This window comes from Prionailurus bengalensis, chromosome B1 (assembly GCF_016509475.1).
Source record: "Prionailurus bengalensis isolate Pbe53 chromosome B1, Fcat_Pben_1.1_paternal_pri, whole genome shotgun sequence".
Lineage (NCBI taxonomy): Eukaryota > Metazoa > Chordata > Mammalia > Carnivora > Felidae > Prionailurus > Prionailurus bengalensis.
In genome coordinates this window covers 200165604-200182514 of record NC_057344.1, presented here as the reverse complement: position 1 = coordinate 200182514, position 16911 = coordinate 200165604, and the positions used below count along the sequence as shown (strand labels likewise).

The 16911-nt window shown below is 46.0% G+C and overlaps 1 protein-coding gene across 2 annotated transcripts in view; it reads left to right on the top strand.

The window, feature by feature from the left end:
* The first annotated feature begins 756 nt into the window (after positions 1-756).
* The window catches only part of STX18 (syntaxin 18), a 123386-nt gene continuing 107231 nt past the window's right edge, over positions 757-16911 (top strand). Inside the window, exon 1 of one of the 2 annotated variants that reach the window (XM_043572979.1) lies at positions 757-1099. In XM_043572979.1, the coding sequence (XP_043428914.1) occupies positions 932-1099 (168 nt within the window). In that variant the 5' untranslated portion in view covers positions 757-931. The remainder of the gene's footprint in view (positions 1100-16911) is intronic. The other variant, XM_043572982.1, reaches the window with a different exon arrangement.

Sequence of the window (16911 nt, the reverse complement as noted above, 5' to 3'; positions counted from 1 at the left end):
AACATTTTTTTTTTAAAAAAATAACTATGATTTAAGAGGGTATTTAAAAACCGTGCATCAAGGATGCACAGAAACTGGGGACACTTCCGCCCTGGTCTCTATCTGATAAAGTTCCTTCCCGTCCTTCAAATCGACCTGCTCTGAATGACACCTCCCCTACTCTTCCCTACCATAAATAATAACAAGAATGAAAACAGCATTAACAGCATTGATAACTTTTATTGCCGAATCCTAGCCAAGCCACGCCAAAACTTTACACGTGTTACCTCCTTCGATGGTCACAGTAACACTGAGCAAGGTGCTGCCGTGTAATTTTACGGATCAGGAGGCTGCAGGCTGAAAAATAAAGGCCTTTGGCCTCTGGCTCTATGCCTTGCACACCTGCTCTACCCTAGCACTCATTGCATCCGGGAAGTCACCATGCACGTGCTTCTGTCCCCCGCAAGGTGAGTCCTTGAGGTCAAGGGTCAGGCTGGGTTGCCTCCAGGGCTCCCCAGACCCAGGTCCCCCCCCCCCCCCCGCGCGCGCGCGCGCGCGCGCGGCCGGCCCAGCCAGTGGAAGAGCCCAGAGAGGGGAGCCAATCTTCTGGCTTCTCGATCCTCTCGCTCCCTCGGCCCGTCCGCCCCAAGCGGGACCTCTCCCTGCAGCCAAGCCCTTCGAGCTTTGCCGGGAGGCGAAGAGGGCGCGGGGGCGCGCGCCGCAGGACCCGGGCCGCCGCGGTCGCGCGCGGGCAGAGCCCGGAACCTTTCTCCTCTCGCCGCGGTCACCCCGCGGAGGCCGGAACCTTTCTTCTCGCGTCGCGCTCGCGCCGGGCGTGGGGGGGGAGGCGTGCGGAGCTGGACCGGTCCCCCGGCGGCCGGGAGGGCGCACGCCGCCGTCGCAAACTGCTGACGTGGGCCGGCCGGGAAGGGGGTCGGGGGTGTGGGTCGCCATGGCGGTGGATATCACGCTGCTGTTCCGGGCCAGCGTCAAGACCGTGAAGACGCGCAACAAAGCCCTGGGAGTGGCGGTGGGCGGCGGGGCTGACGGCAGCCGCGACGAGCTGTTCCGCCGGAGCCCCCGGCCCAAGAGCGACTTCTCCAGCCGGGCGCGGGAAGTGGTGAGTTGGTTGCTATGGAAACGGCGGGCTGGCGAGGGGGGCGGACCCGCGACGTGGACCCCAGACCCCAAACCGGCCCCTGGGTGGTAGTCGCTGTGTGAAGGAGTAGCTTGGAGAAAGTGGTCTGGAGTGGGGGACCGGAGAGCCGACAGCTGTCTTGGGAAAGGAACAGCCTCGTTTCGAGGGATGGGAAGGCATGTTGGGGAACTCGAAAATCTCTTGTCCGCAGAGTTCTCGGGCTGCCTTGCGAGGTATTGGGCCCGCCGTCTCTGCGGACTTGGACTCCGGAGACACTTCCCCACAGGCCTTTGCTTTTCTGTCGCAGCACTGACCCCAGTGTAGTCTCCTCTTCAGTTTGCTCGTCTCGTCCCTCTCTCCTTCCCCTTTCCCCTCCTCTTCCCCTTCCCGGCTCAGTGAGATCAAAGATCACATTCACCTGACCTCTCTCTTCGTCTTGCCTCCCGCTATGGGTTAAGGGCCCAAGCTAGGGATCAGTAGGGACCAGTCTTGATACTGTTTAGGATAGGATACTGTTTAGGTTTAGGATAATCTTTCACAAACACTCTGTTACAGTCCTCTAAACTCCTTTCTCTTTCCTGGACACAGCAGGCTTTCCTTCAGGAGAGCGGAAAACTTCTTGAGGGCGGGAGCAGTGACCTCAGAATCTCCAGTGCCTGACTCCTAGCACTGTTGAGTAAATGGTTTTTGAATAAATGAATGAGTGGACAAATGGTTGTCTTGTCTTCCACACTGAACAGGAAACTCTCTAAGTGGAGAGAGAATATTTTGCCCTGTTCACTGTTGTATCGTTGGCACCAAACTGGATCTGGTGTACGTGGAGCTTGAAGCTTGTACGATTCTGTCTGTCCCCTTTAAGAAATAAAAATACCGAAGCACAAGAAGAGGTTCAGAGCTTTGGAAGGGGCAGGTGAGGGGTCCTGAAAGTTAAACTTCATGAATTTCACGGTGAATCCACTTCTCTTTGGCATGCAGTCCGATCAGATCGATGCCTGGTCCTTTGTAGACACTCAGATAGTTTTAAATGAATCTCTAAATGCATGAATTAATGTGTGGCAGCTTAATCAAGGGTCAGAAGGCGGATTGGGCCAGGTGAATACAGGTAGTCCATCAGTAAACATCTACTAAGCACCTGCTTTGTTACAGTGACACAATTTAAAAGGAATGGTGGAGGAGACGGTCACAAAACAAGTATCCTACAGCCTCATAGATACTGTGCAGGGTACAGAGGAGGATGTGGTCCATTCTCCCTGAGGGCAAAGAAAGGCTTTGGAGAGTTGATGATGCCTGAAACAAATCTTGAAAGAGGAGTAGATGGTTCCAGTGTCAGAAGGTGGAGAATGGGATCTCAAGAGAAGAGATGCACAAAGATGTGGAAATAGGGAACTTTTATGCTCAGTTTATGTGTACTCAGTGCGCGTCTACGTATTAAATCACATAGAAATTAGGCGGTAATGACATTTCAGATTTTTTTTTGGAGGAACTTATACTGTCTGACCTCCAGTGAGTGAGGAATATGCCACTTTGCAATGCTATTGAATTGTTTTGATAAGCATGTGAGTGTGGCTGGAATGTGGGAACTTTGCTCTGCAGACAGACAGATGTTATGCGGTAGAGAGTACTAGAGAAGGAGCCAAGAGACCAGGTGGTTGTCTTAACGCTGCAACTATTAGCTGTACGAGGTTATGAAGCAAATTTTGTGGCTTTAGTTTATTTACCTGTAAATGTTCCCCCTTTTTTCCCCTTCAAACGGCAGAAGACTTTTAAACTGCATTGATCCCCTATTTATAGCAGATCAGAAGAGGGGCTTCTCAGGTTGAAATGAGACGAAAGGACACTAGGACGTTCTCCCTCTGCCTCCCCCCAGTTTGGTCCAGGCTCTTCCTGAGGTTCCTCATGTGGAGTTGTTATCTGTGAAGGTCACCGTTTTGGGTGTTGGGCGGGTCCTTTCTAACTCTGAAATCACTGATTTATTAACACCGTGCTGATTTTGGTTCGTGTTCAGGAGTAGGAGATACGCAGGTGGTGGGGACAAGACGCACAGTTAGGATGGAACCCTTATTGAGGTTAGGCCTTAGGCCTTTTCCCGAGGGATAGGAATGTGCTTTAGGCTTTTGAATTAATGAGCCTCAGGGACAGTAACAGGACCCCGGGCTGCTGAATTTCCTGTCCCTGGAGGTAATTAAACAGAGGGATGACTGCTTGTCAGAGATGTTTGAGAGGGTTTGGTTGCACGCCATTGGAAGTTCCATTTCTGAGATTTGAAGATGTGAGTAGGTGTTAAGGCTTGGAGAGTCAGTTAAGTGGGGACATAGGCTGCATTGTTCAGGACTCTTGCCCTTCCTGACGTAGGGAAGACATGCATTTTTTTTGTTTTTTGCATTCTTTTGAGGAATTTTGATTTTATGTTGTAGTTGCTTGGTGTGTTACCTCCTGTTCTTGCAACCATTCCCCCTACACCCTCTTCCCCCCAGATTTAGTATAGAGCAGGCGAGGGGGTGTCCTGTGCTCCTGCCACAATCAGATGTGTCAGAAGGCCGGCTGTTGTTTTGTTTGTCCTGGATTGTTTATACGTCAAAGTCTGGTCAATACCAGGAGCACGTACTCTGGTTCGGGGTTAGCTCTGGTCGTCAGACCTAAGGAACAGTAGCAGGTGATAGTAACATCTCTCATTGAATGCCTTCCTCGAAGCACTCGTGATCGTTTCTAAGATGCACGTTGCCGGCCAATTCTAGTTCTTCTCATTCCTGATGTCAGTTTTCCATCTCTCTGAGTTGTCCTAGAGGTATTATCAAGATCAGTAAAACTGTATTGAAACTAGATTTTTAATTTACCCCATAGGCTGGTTTCGTCATCATTCCTTTAAGTATTTAACTTTTATGCTCAATTTTGTTGAATTCATGTATACTCAATGCCTGTCTACCCATTAAATTACAGACAGTAATAACATTCCTATCTCGGGATGTGGTACTTGTCGTAGCTGAAAAACTCTCAATAATGATGAGTGTGCCACTTTGCGGGGGGAACCTCGCTAACTCATTTAGATTGTGAGGCGAGTGCGGGGGACCTTGAGAGTGGACAGAGCTCTGGGGCTTGGATTCAGAAGACGTAGCTTCAGATCTGGGTTCTGCTACGTAGAACTGGGTGACTTGGGCAAGTCCTCTTACCTGAGTCTCATTTTTCACTTCTATCACATGGGTACGATCATACCCTTCTGAACTCACAGGCTAATTACTGGCATCTTCTGAGACTATGTATCATAGGGAACCATACTGATCATTAGTTCCCCCTTTGCCCCCCGCCTTCACCCCATGTAGGCCATTCAGATGTTTTCATCAGTGGCTCTAAGCTATATTCCCCAAACCGTTTAGCTTTCCTGTACTTGCCTTTCTTTCTCACAAAAGGGAACCAAGAAAGTTCACAGAGGAATCCGTGAAAATCCCCTGTGCAGGTACTGAGAGCATCGGTGGTGGAGACAGCAGCATTGCTGGTTAAGGTGGCACTCTTATCAGCAACGGCACATGTGTGGCAAGCAGGCATCCGTTCCTCTCTCTTCCTCCCTGTGACCGTGGAGGCCAGTGCTAATTTCCTAGTAGATCTTAGGGCTCAGAATCCTTTGCAGCACTGTGGCCGAGGCAGCCAATTGTTAGGCCTGACATTCAACTTGAAATCTGCTTGGCCTCCTGCCTGATACAGAGTAAAAACAGAATCTGTATGCTTAAAGCAGAACCATGGACTTTGTCGCTAAGTACTTAAAAGGATCTTGCGTTCACGTTATTCGGGCTTCTCATTTTGTCGGTGAGAGAAGTAATGCCCAGGCAAGTGACATGACTGGCTCAGAGTGATGGTAGCTGAGTCATAGGACTGAGCCAGAGGCAGAAGCCAGGTCCTTTGACCCTCGTGTGACGCTGTTTCCCACACTACATCCCAGCCAGTGGGAAGCACGGACCAGACCCTCAGAAAACCTGTGCTGTTTACTACCAGGTCTGTAGTACAAGCAGGCAGGCCGCAGGCTCTTTCTGGGCCTCAGTTTCCACTGGTTACACTGAGAGCTCAGACTACATGACTGCGATTTCTTGTAAAGCAAAGATGTTGTGATTCCATATAAGTAATAGCGACCCCGGGGCGCCTGGGTGGCTCAGTCGGTTGAGCGTCCGACTTCAGCTCAGGTCACGATCTCATGGTTCGTGAGTTCGAGCCCCGCGTCGGGCTCTGGGCTGATGGCTCAGAGCCTGGAGCCTGCTTCCAATTCTGTGTCTCCCTCTCTCTCTGCCCCTCCCCCGTTCATGCCCTGTCTCTCTCTGTCTCAAAAATAAATAAACAAACAAACAAAAAAATAGCGACCCTGAGCTCTGGAAATTCTGTTTTCAGATAAGGCACGCAGATGAAGTTTTCTTTGTTGATTACATATTGCTTTTGTGAAAGCTACATGTCTTGTTTTCATTTAGAGTTTTTAAGGAACTGATTATCTTGAGTTTCTGGCTGAAAGTCAAAGTTCTTATAGTGGCCCAGAGCCGGCTGCTCTGGTCCCTGCTCCCTCTCTGACCTCACCTCTTCCTCCTCCCCCCTTCCTCTTGCTCACTGTGCTCCAGCTCCCCTGACCCCTTCGCTTTTCTCACTTGAACTGATGGGTTGCTACCTTAGGGCCTTTGTGTTTGTTGTTCCCTCCGTGTGGAACACTTTTCCCCTGGTTCTATGTGGTTTGATCTTCAGGTCTCTGTTCAAATGTTGCCTCAGTGAGACCTTCCTTGACTGCCCTGTATAAAGTAGCTTCCTTCTCCTGTCCCTCACTGTGCTTTATTCTTTTTGTTATCTAATGTGTTGTATCCATTTATTTATTGTGCATCCACTGGAATATAAGCCTCCTGAGAACAAGGACTTTGTGTCGTCTACCCCTGAATCCATGGTTCTAGACAGTACAGGAACACCGGTACTCAATAAATATTTCTTGAATGAATGAAGAAGTGTTAATCTACTGTGTCGCTTTGCTTTCAGTTTTGGAGCTGGTTGATCTCTGTGCACATTCCAGTTCTAGAAATGTGTGATCCGAATATGATCCCTTCATATTACACAATATATATTCACACTTACTCCAGTATCTGGAGTAAACATTAAATAGTTTCTTTTATTATGACTACGATTCAGTTCCTATCTCAAGAAGTTTATAGTCTAGTGGAGAAGCAGACACGTACATAGTACAACAGCTCAGGTATGAGTCACACCTGTAACTTGCTCAGCATTGATTCCCCAGGTCCTCCTTGAGTCCTTTGAAATCACACAGTTGGCCTTGTGTGCCAGTGTAGGGACCCAGACCTTGAGCTGGGAGGGACCACCTGGATTATTATCCAGAGTAGCTGGAAATAGACATTATTCCAAGGATTGCGTGTAATACTTCCTAAACTGGGGATTTCAGTCAAGGGAACATTCTTCTAAGAAGCAGTGTCAGGCAACAGGTGCCGGGGTCATTGGGAACCAGAGATACTGGAGATATGGCGAAACAGGACAGGAATATGTCAGGAAACAGTACAGGTTTAGAATGGAGGCTGTAAACAGAACATGCGTTTTTAGAATCCTCTAGATTTTTTTCTTTTTTAGTACAGAAACCTTTTTGCAGATGAAATAAGGAACAGCTTGGGCTGAGGCTGGAGTCAGGGGCTAGGAAGAGAATGGTTTATTAGCCAGCCTGTCACTCTCCCACCCTTTTCTCTTCTCCTTGAGGAGCCCCTTGGGGAGCAAGCCTAACACCCAGCGACACACTGGTTAAAATCACCGCATTGATGTTCTCCAAGGCCTCTTCTAGCTTCAGGATACTGTGCTTTTATGGATCCTGTTAACCGAGTGTGTACTGTAAGCAGAGCTCCGTGCTGGAGACCTGTGGTATTGAGAGCCCCCGTGGGTTGCACCTCTGAGTTTTTTCCAGAACTTAGGACGACTGCAGCTTTTGGAATTCCCTTTATTCAATAATTCATCTACTCCCTCGTCCTCCCTCAACATTGAACACCTAATATGTGTCAGGAATTGTGAGGACACAAAAAGCTCTGGGACCCGTGTCTCAGGCCTTCAGAAATACAGATGAAGGAAAACTAAATCTCCTTGAGGGGCAGTTAGCGGAAGACCAGCCTGGACCTTGAAGGACAAGACCTGTTCCGCCAGACAAAGGAAGGGTGATAAATCACGTTCCAGGCAGAGGGAAGAGTGTGAGCAGAGGCGCAGAGGCACAACAGCAGGGTGATAGGGGAGCAGAGGCAAGACTGCGGTGGAGGGGCCCTTCCCTGGAAGAGCCCTGGGTGAGGGTCAGGGTGGCGGGAGATGACGCTTCACTGGACTGGATAGAGCAGGGGGGCCGGTTTGGCCCACGGGCCTCATCTGGCCTGCTGCCAGTTTTTTAAATGAAGTTCATGTGTTTATTGTGAGAGAGAGAGCGAGAGGGAGCACAGGCACATGGGGGAGGAGCAGAGAGAGGGAGAGAGAGAATCCTGAGCAGGCTCCACACTGTCAGCCCGAGGCCAGATGTGGGGCTCGATGTCATGAGCCATGAGATCACGACCTGAGTGGAAACCAGGAGTACGAGGCTTGCCCGACTGAGCCCCCCGGGCACACCCCCGCCCCCTCTTGCCGCCTGTTTTGGCAAATGAGGTTTTATTGCAGTGTGACCACGTGCATTGTGTACATGGAGGCCGTGGATGCTTTGGGGCTAGAGTGCAGGGTTGTAGTGTATATAGGCCTGCAAAGCCCAAAACGTCTTCTCTCTGGCCCTTTAAGGAGAAGTTGGCCCCTCTTGGGTGAGAGCACTGTCAGCCGTGCTGCAAAGTTTGAACTTCGTGCTCTGAGCTACGCAAGCAGGGGCCTGACGTGATCATATTTGTGTTTTAAAATACCCGGCCATGTTGAGGATGGGTTTGGAATGTAACAGGACTGACCTAGAAGGGCTAATTAGGTTGCAGGACGTCAGGAGAAAGTGGGGAAGCCAGTGGCAGTAGGATGGACGGACGAGGATGCTTAAAGCAGATGCGTAGGAGGTAGTAAGGAGTGGGGTTAGAAAGAGGAAGAAGAAGAAGAATTCCCAGCTTTCTGGTTGAAAAGTTAATAGACATCACAGTAATTTTGTGTTGTTTTCAAAGAGTGGAATGCCAGTCATTCAGTTCTAAACAAGACAGACTACCTCCAAGGAGCCTAATGGACTTGGGAGTTTTGTTGAAACAGCAAGTGGTAGATAGGTCCTCAATGGCAGTGCTTTCTGATAAATCTGGGTTGGAGAGCATAGCTGGAACCCAGCGGGGTCCTCCCGCTTCGTCATGTTTCGATCTTGGAGATTGTTGAGTCTACAAAATAGGCACCCGGTACTTATGGTCGGTCAGCTGTACTGACGTGTGCAGTCGACCTCAGACCCAGCAAACGCTGGGCTGGGCCTTGTCGTGGTGAGAAGTGGGAGAAGGCGGGCCAGCCTCACGGGCTGCAGGTGGGAGCCGAGACTTGGTTGGGCTCCTTTCGATGCCAAGTTCTTATGCAGAGTTCTGTTCCTCCCAGTTGTGCCTTCTTCGTTCTTTGAAGAAATTAATCTTGGTGGTGATGATCATGTCACATATTACAGAAGCATGGTTCTCAGGGATAGTTGCTTTTCTCCTTCATCCCAAGAAAACTCTAGAATGGGTTCCCTCTTTCCTCAGTTTCTAGTTGGCAGGTCACCGATAGTTTAGTGTACCTACAAGGACAGGACTGCTGAAACGGGTCCCCTGAGGATGACTTTTTAAAAAATGTTTTATTTATTTTTCGAGAGAGAGCACAGGCGGGAAAGGGGCAGAGAGAGAAGGGGACAGAGGATCTGAAGCAGGATCTACACTGACAGGGAGATAGCAAGGAGCCCGATGCCGGGCTTGAACTTGCGAACTACGAGATCATGACCCGAGCTGAAGTTGGACGTTTAACCGACTGAGCCACCCAAATGAGGATGACATTTTTAATGAATTCTCCCTTCCAGGTTCTGGCTGTCTTTTATAGGCTTGAGAACTACATTTGTCAATATATTGAGGGCGGAACCGTGTATCAGGACAGATATCAACCAAGCTCACATCAACTTGTGTAAAAAGTTAATTTGCTAATTTATTTTGACTACTGTAACTAGTACTCAGGAGGATACAAATTTTGGAAAATCAATCCTTTTGGGGCTTCTGCTTTAGGTTAGGAACTCTGTTAAGGACTTTACATGCCTCACCTCATTTATCTTTTATCTTTTGGGGAGGATAGAAATACAATATTATTAAGTGAGTTTGCAATATTGATACATGAATAATATTCTAGAATTCATACAAACTTCATGTTTGAGGTTTCTTATTACATGGAAATCTACATGGGCTCCCTCTGGTGGGCAGAGTATCAGTGAAATCGACAGTGGTTAATTACAGATTGTATATGAAAAACTTACTCTGTTTAAGACATACAAGGTTTAAAATTGACTTAAAAAGAGGTCCCTTAAGAACCAGTCTAAAAGAAAGTGAATACACCAGAGGAAGGGAAGGGTGGTGGATTGAATGAGCTCCTAGAACTCAGGTAGGAAAAGCCCGCAGCCCAGTTGCAATTTTAAATTCAGTAGTAGTTTTTTCTTCCTGACCTCAAAGTGTGTAAATACTAGACTTTGCTAGCTCCTGCTTGCCACAATCTAATGTTTGGCTATTTGTCAAAGCTTTCTGTTAGAGCACAGAAGCTCTCCTTAACCAAGAGAGTAAATCTTCATTTCACAGTATTGTACACATTCTTGTTCACTTTTTAGTTAGATGATAAGAAAACCCTGGTAAACGAACATTTGCCTTTTATACTCTAAATAGAAGTGACAGGCTGCAGCATATCTTTCTCCAGAATTGAGAAAGGAATCAAAAAGCATAGGTTTTGAATTATAAATACTTTTGGACTTTGTCATTAGTTAACTTTGAGATCTTCGAGAACTCACCTAACCTCTTTTTTTGTTTTTGTTTTTTCTCATTTTTCTTATTTGTTTAATGGGAGTTCTGGCTAGATAATCCTTAAGGACCTTTTTGACAGGATGGTTCCAGGATTCACTACTCTTCTTTCTGTAAGTCCCAGGATATATCTTAAAATGCAAAAATTTTGCAGTGACAACTGCTCAATCAATGCCTTGTGTTACTTTCCTCTTGAGTTCCTACCTACTCACAATTTTTCATTTCGATGAGAAGATGAGTTTTGTTTTTCACAGCTGGCATTTGGTATGTTTCTACAAATACATTTGATTTGATAGTGATTATATACTCTTCTTATAATGGGATGCTATCAGCAAGATATGTTTTTGACGTTCACTAATTATTTTAAAATCTGACTATGAAAGTAGTAAGTGCTTGGGGCGCCTGGCTGGTGGTGGAGCCTGTGACTCCTGATCTCGGGGTTGTGAATATGAGCCCCGTGTTGGGTGTATAGATTACTTAAACATAAAATCTTTAACAACGAAAAGTAGTACTTGCTCATTAAACAGAATAAAGAAGAGAATAAAGTTCACAGATAATACTCCTGGCCAGGAGTAATAGCCCCTATTACAGTCTTGTATATTTTTCCAGATATTTTTCCCATTAAACAAAAAGAATTTTTCTATACTGGTGTTAGTCTTTTTTGCCCCTTTCTTGCCTTTTTTCCTTAACAGTATTGTGAACATTTTTCTTTTTTTTTTTTTTTTAATTTTTTTTTTCAACGTTTATTTATTTTTGGGACAGAGAGAGACAGAGCATGAACGGGGGAGGGGCAGAGAGAGAGGGAGACACAGAATCGGAAACAGGCTCCAGGCTCTGAGCCATCAGCCCAGAGCCTGACGCGGGGCTCGAACTCACAGACCGCGAGATCGTGACCTGGCCGAAGTCGGACGCTTAACCGACTGCGCCACCAGGCGCCCCGTGAACATTTTTCTATGTCAGTGTAGATTGTGTTCAATTTATTTGACTGCATAGCCATTAAAAGTAGTTTCACATAACTTACTTACCTGAACCCCTACTGAAATATTTGAGCCACTTTTAGTTTATCATCGTTTTATTTTTTATTTTTTTAAATGTTTATTTATTTATTTTGTGCACACACGTGAGAGAGAGCGGGAGAGAGAGAGAGAGAGAGAGAAGGAGCAGGGGAAGGGCAGAGAGGGGGAAAGAGAGAATCCCAAGCAGGCTCCATGCTGTCAGCACAGAGCCCAGTGTGGGGCTTGAACTCATGAACTGTGAGATCTAGACCTGAGCCCAAATTAAGAGTCGATCACTTAACTGACTGAGCCACCCAAGTGCCCACAGTTTATAACTATATTAAACAAATAGTGTATTTTTACCAAATTTGTTTCAAATTTATAATCTCTTAAAAAGGTAAAAAATACAGGGACACCAGGGTCGCTCAATCGGTTAAGTGTCCAACTCTTTATTTTAGCTCAGGTCATGATCTCACAGTTTGTGGGATTGAGCCCCATCCACACTGACAGTTTGGCGCCTGCTGGGGATTCTCTCTTCTCCTCTGTCTGCCCCTCCCCTGCTAGCTCCCAAGCACGCTCCATCATTCTTCCTTTCGAAATAAGTAAACAAACATGAAAAAGGTAAAAATTATGTCAATTCACTTGTTGTCTGCTTAATCTTTTCTCAAATAGAAAAAATTCAGTGTCATTTAATGTTTGAATGTCCTAATATTGATACAAGGAATATTAGAGTTTATTATCAGTGCTGGGGAATATAGAAGGGGGTAGCTGATAGGGGTAGTAGGAAAAGCTTTTAAGTGGGAGCAGAGCCATGGAGAACAAGTGAAATTGAGTAGGTGGTGGGTGTGAGCACGTTGTACGTCAGTGACGGGAAACTGGCTGATTGGGCCAGTGGGGCTGCTTTGTCTGCGCTGTGAAACAAGCTGGGGGAGGAGGCACTTTCTGGCCCTACCACAGAGGCCCCCAGTGCTTCTGTGCACCACAAACGTACTAAATCAATGGCCAGCCTGTATCTAGTTAATGACCACTTAAAATCCAATGGAAACATGTACAGAAGTAACAAAAAGCATTTCTAGAAGCAATCTTAATGAGAAATGGAAATGTCCCATTTGAAGAAAACTTCAAAATTTTGGGGAGAGATACAGAAGACTTGAATAAACAGAAACACATATTGTGTACTGGAAGAGAAGAAAAAGTGTTATAAAGACATCAATTATTCCTAAATTAATTGGTAGGTTTAGTGCAGCTTTCAACAAAATTCCAACAGAACTGTTTTGAGAGGAGCCTGTAAGTGGTCCTGACATGCACCTAGAAAAAAAGATGTGAGAATAATTTTGAAGAAGAGTAGGGGTGTGTGTGTGTGTGTGTGTGTGTGTGTGTGTGTGTGTGTTAGGGTGGGGATACTGGTTTTGCCAGATAATAAAACATTGTAGAGACAAAAAAATAATATATGTGTTTGTAGATTGATCAGTGAAGCATATTAGGCTAGATGTATAACCTTTGATAAAAGAGGTATTGTAAATCAGTAAGAAAAAGGAGGTTTATTCAGTGATGATTCAGGATAATTGATTAGCACTTTGAAAACAAAGAAAGATTTTTTGTTGTTGTTTTTTGGTCCTTATCTCTTATTGTACATACAATACGTTAAGATATATTTCTAGGGGCGCCTGGGTGGCGCAGTCGGTTAAGCGTCCGACTTCAGCCAGGTCATGATCTCGCGGTCCGTGGGTTCGAGCCCCGCGTCGGGCTCTGGGCTGATGGCTCGGAGCCTGGAGCCTGTTTCCGATTCTGTGTCTCCCTCTCTCTCTGCCCCTCCCCCATTCATGCTCTGTCTCTCTCTGTCCCAAAAATAAATAAACGTTGAGAAAAAAAAAAAATTAAAAAAAAAAAAGATATATTTCTAGGTGAACTAAAGATTTCATTGTAAAAGCAAAACTGAAGAAAATAAAAATGAGAATGAGGGGCGCCTGGATGGCTCAGTCAGTTAAACATCCAACTTCGGCTTGCGTCACGATCTCATGGCTCGCGGGGTTCGAGTCCCACATCGGGCTCTGTGCTGACAGTGTGGAGCCTGGAGCCTGCTTTGGAGTCTGTGTCGTCCCCCCCTCCCCGCTCGTCCCCTGCTCTCTCTCTCTCAAAAATAAATATTAAAAAAACCTTTTTTTTTAATGAATGAATATATTGTCTTCTAGAAGTGTGAGGTCTTTGAGTTTAAAAACTGCCAGCAATAGTTTCAATAATAATAAAGGTGACGATTGTGAAGATGATTGTGATGGCAACTGTCACAAGTACTTTATAAAAGAGACACCGTGGCAGTATTCCCAAGCACAGGGAAGTTATTAGGGAAATACGGCACACTGCAGAGCAGGCCATGCCATGAGTGAAACTGCTGACCATTTTAGGTTAAAAGAGTTACTGCCCAAACCAGATGTAATTAAAACTATGTATATAGAATTAAAAAAAAATCCTCTAGGTATGGAAATAGTGATCAGAAGGGAACACACAAAAGGTAACCATGGCTGTTTCTGGGAGACGGGACTCCAGGTGACTTCTTCTGCTTCTATCATCCCGGATTTCTTTAATGAGCACATATTTCTTCTGAAATGAAAAGGAAAGGGCGCCTGGGTGGTTCCGTCGGTTAAGCCTCCAGCTTCAGCTCAGGTCATGATCTCACGGCTCGGCTTGTGGGTTTGAGCCCCACGTCAGGCTCTGTGCTCACAGCTCAGGGCCCGGAGCCTGTTTCCGATTGTGTGTCTTCGTCCTCTCTCTCTGCCCCTCCCCACTCGCACTCTGTCTCTTTCAAAAATAAACATTAAAAAAAGGAGATTAAAAAAGTAAAACAGAAAAAGCAAAATTCCCTGCAGATTAATTTTATTTGCTGTGGTAGGAAATGGAGAAAAATTAGTATCTTTTGATTAGAAAAATCATGAATAAGCAGTATCTGATTATATATTAAATGCAGAGCGGAGGGGGCCCCTATTTAAAGGAAGTCTGCAGTAAAACCTTTTGTAAAGGGAGTAATTTTCCTGTAAGTCAGCTGGATTTTCGATCGGACTTTCTTAACCTGTACAAGAAAATCATCCACAAATGTTGCATTGATGTTTTACCTTTCTGGTTGTCATTCTACAAACTCAGAAGCGGCAATAATAGCTACCACTTGTCGAGCACCTATTCTACCTGGCGATGTGCTCCCAGCGCTACAGCGTAGTCGACTGTCCTTAAGTTAGGCTCCTTTACTCCTGGAGAGACCAAGGTTCACAAGGTTAAGTGGCCTGCCCAGGATGGTGTCAGCGTGTGCGCCGGGTCCCTGGGACTCCCTGCTATGTCTCCAGGCTCTGAATGCTCGGCCGGCTGTGCACACAGGGAGTGCTGTTCCAGGCCTTGGCCTTCCGCAGGTCCGCTCTCTGGAGGTTTTCTCCTTGGCGTGTTGTCATATCATCTGCTGTCTTTAGGAGCACATTTTGGTGCATAAATCATATATATTTGAAAGTCCCTGACTCCCTTGTGGGGGAAATACAGCTGCCTCCAAACCCAACTTTTTTGTTGTTGTTAATTGACAATTACCCAGTGACCATACATCTCTTCTAAGGCAGTGTTGAGGTACGTTTTGGGGGAAAAGAGTAGAAGGTTTATGGTTTTAAATAGTAAAGTCACTGAGAAGGAAGGAGACCCAGTTTTTACATTACAGATACTTGAAAAATTGCTAATTCCGTTCTTTGGTCTGAGGCACTAGTTAGTGATTTTGTTTCTTCATTCAGTAGTTAGTCCTGTGGAGGACTCCAGAGCTGAGATGGCCTCAGAATTACCCTGGTGAGGCAGGGGGTGAGGCCTCTAAAACCACGGTAGTGGTCAGCCGTTGGATGTGGGCTTGCCCCGGGGAGGCCCCCTAAGGGTGAAGCAGCTTCCTTCTGCTGAGGGCAGTTCCTTAGAGAGACTTAGCTGTGAGCCATCAGCAGGCAGTTCTGGAAGTTGGGGGAATGAGGGCCTCGATCCTGGAGGCACACTTCTGCCACACCATCTTTTAGGGTTGTTGTGAGGAGTGAATGAGATACTGTGTGTTAAGCTGCTCGCAGTGTATCTGGTACCTCATAGATCCTCATTCAAATAAAGCAACTACTTTATGACCAGCTTATATTTGTTGAGTATCTGCCTGTGAGTTAGGAAGGCGTTGAGATTGCTGTTTAGGATAGAAGATGAAAGAGACTTCCATTTGGCCCTCAAATGCTTACACTCTGGAAGGGGGCATTCGAGTCATTCATTCAGTGAATATTTATTGAGCATCTGTTACAGGCTGCACACTGTCTTTCGCACTAGGGATGCAAAGATGAGACGGAATCGCTGCTTTCATGGAGGTTATGTTCTCGTGGGAAACTTACAGTAAACAAGTAAACATATCTAAAATACCTGGGTAGCGATAGGTACACACGTAAGTGTAAGACACGTTCATAATTCTAGAAGTCCTCAGTTGAGGAACTTCAAGAATTAAAAGGACAGAGATGACTACTTCTGGGTAGGGTTGAGGAGAGACTTCGTGGAGGAGGTGACCTTTAGGTGGGCCTCGAAGGTTTTGCACACGCAGAGGTGGAGAAAGGCAGGACAGAACATGTGACAGAGGCCCCAAGGGAGGGAAAGCACAGGATGGTAAAATCCCCTAGAAAAGCTGAGTTTAACCGAAGGAGTGAGAAATCGGGAATGCAGTGTGCCCTGTCTTGTCCTTTGGCCCTTCCAGATCCATTCTCTACCTTTTCCATGCTGTTCTTGCCCGAGGAGGCTGATTTTTATGGAGTGCTTGGCTGGGCTTCCTTGTTCTCTGGCTTCTGATTGGGTTCAGCCAGGGGGCGGTCCAGCAAGAGATTGGAGGGCTAGGAGAGAGAAGGCTTGACTTTGGATCCATAGTCCTGACTCGGTTTAGGTGTCTGCCCGACAGCCCTAGAATTTTCTCCTTGTGTGTATCAGGCATCTGTGGGGTAGGATGGGGTTAGTCACTAGGCTGGTACCAGCCAGCAACAGACAGGATCGCACTGCAGCCCCACTCAGGGCTGGCCCTGAAAGACAGCGACAAAGGGCATTCCTTCCCCATGGGCAGAACCTTGTACGATTCATCTCTACCTTTCAATTTAAGGTGGTTTTCCTGGGAGATACAGTTTTCTCTCTCTCTCTTCCCCTTTGTAGCTCAACACCGCAGTAGGGAGCAGGCAAGAATTTTAGACTCAGACACATTTTCTCTTAGTGATTTGGCAGTTCGTACTTCTCTTCCAAATATGACCTGAAAGGTTAGAGGTGGTAAATGGCTCTTATGGCATTTTGACTATAAATCTGAACTGGAAGAGAATCTGTAACCCATTATCAGATTCTGAATCAAGCTGCCTTGTCCTTCTCCTGTTTCGGTTTCAGTGGAAATGTGTGTTTTTATTCTGTCAATGGACAGTTTACATACCTAATATACCTGATATTTAAAGGGAATTATACAATGAATACTTGATGTGAAAGGGACCAGTTAAATACTTTAACTCCAAGGGATTTCATTAAAGTAATAAGGAAATTACATTTAATTTTAAATGGTAGAAAGATTTTTTAATGTTATTGCTATTAAGCATCTATTACGCACACTCAGCCCATTTTTTTTTTTTTTTTTTTTTTTTTTTTTGCAAATGAATTCCCAAAGCACAATTCGTCTTTATACAGGTGGGAAGGAAATACTCTTGCAAAATATGTAGCTTGATGTTGTCTTCTTAGCTGTGGAGAGAAGCATACTTTTCCAAAGAATAGAACGTGATGGTTGATTGGAAACTTTTGGAGTCACAGGCTCTTCGTTCTACCTCTTGAAATAAGAAAATATATAGAA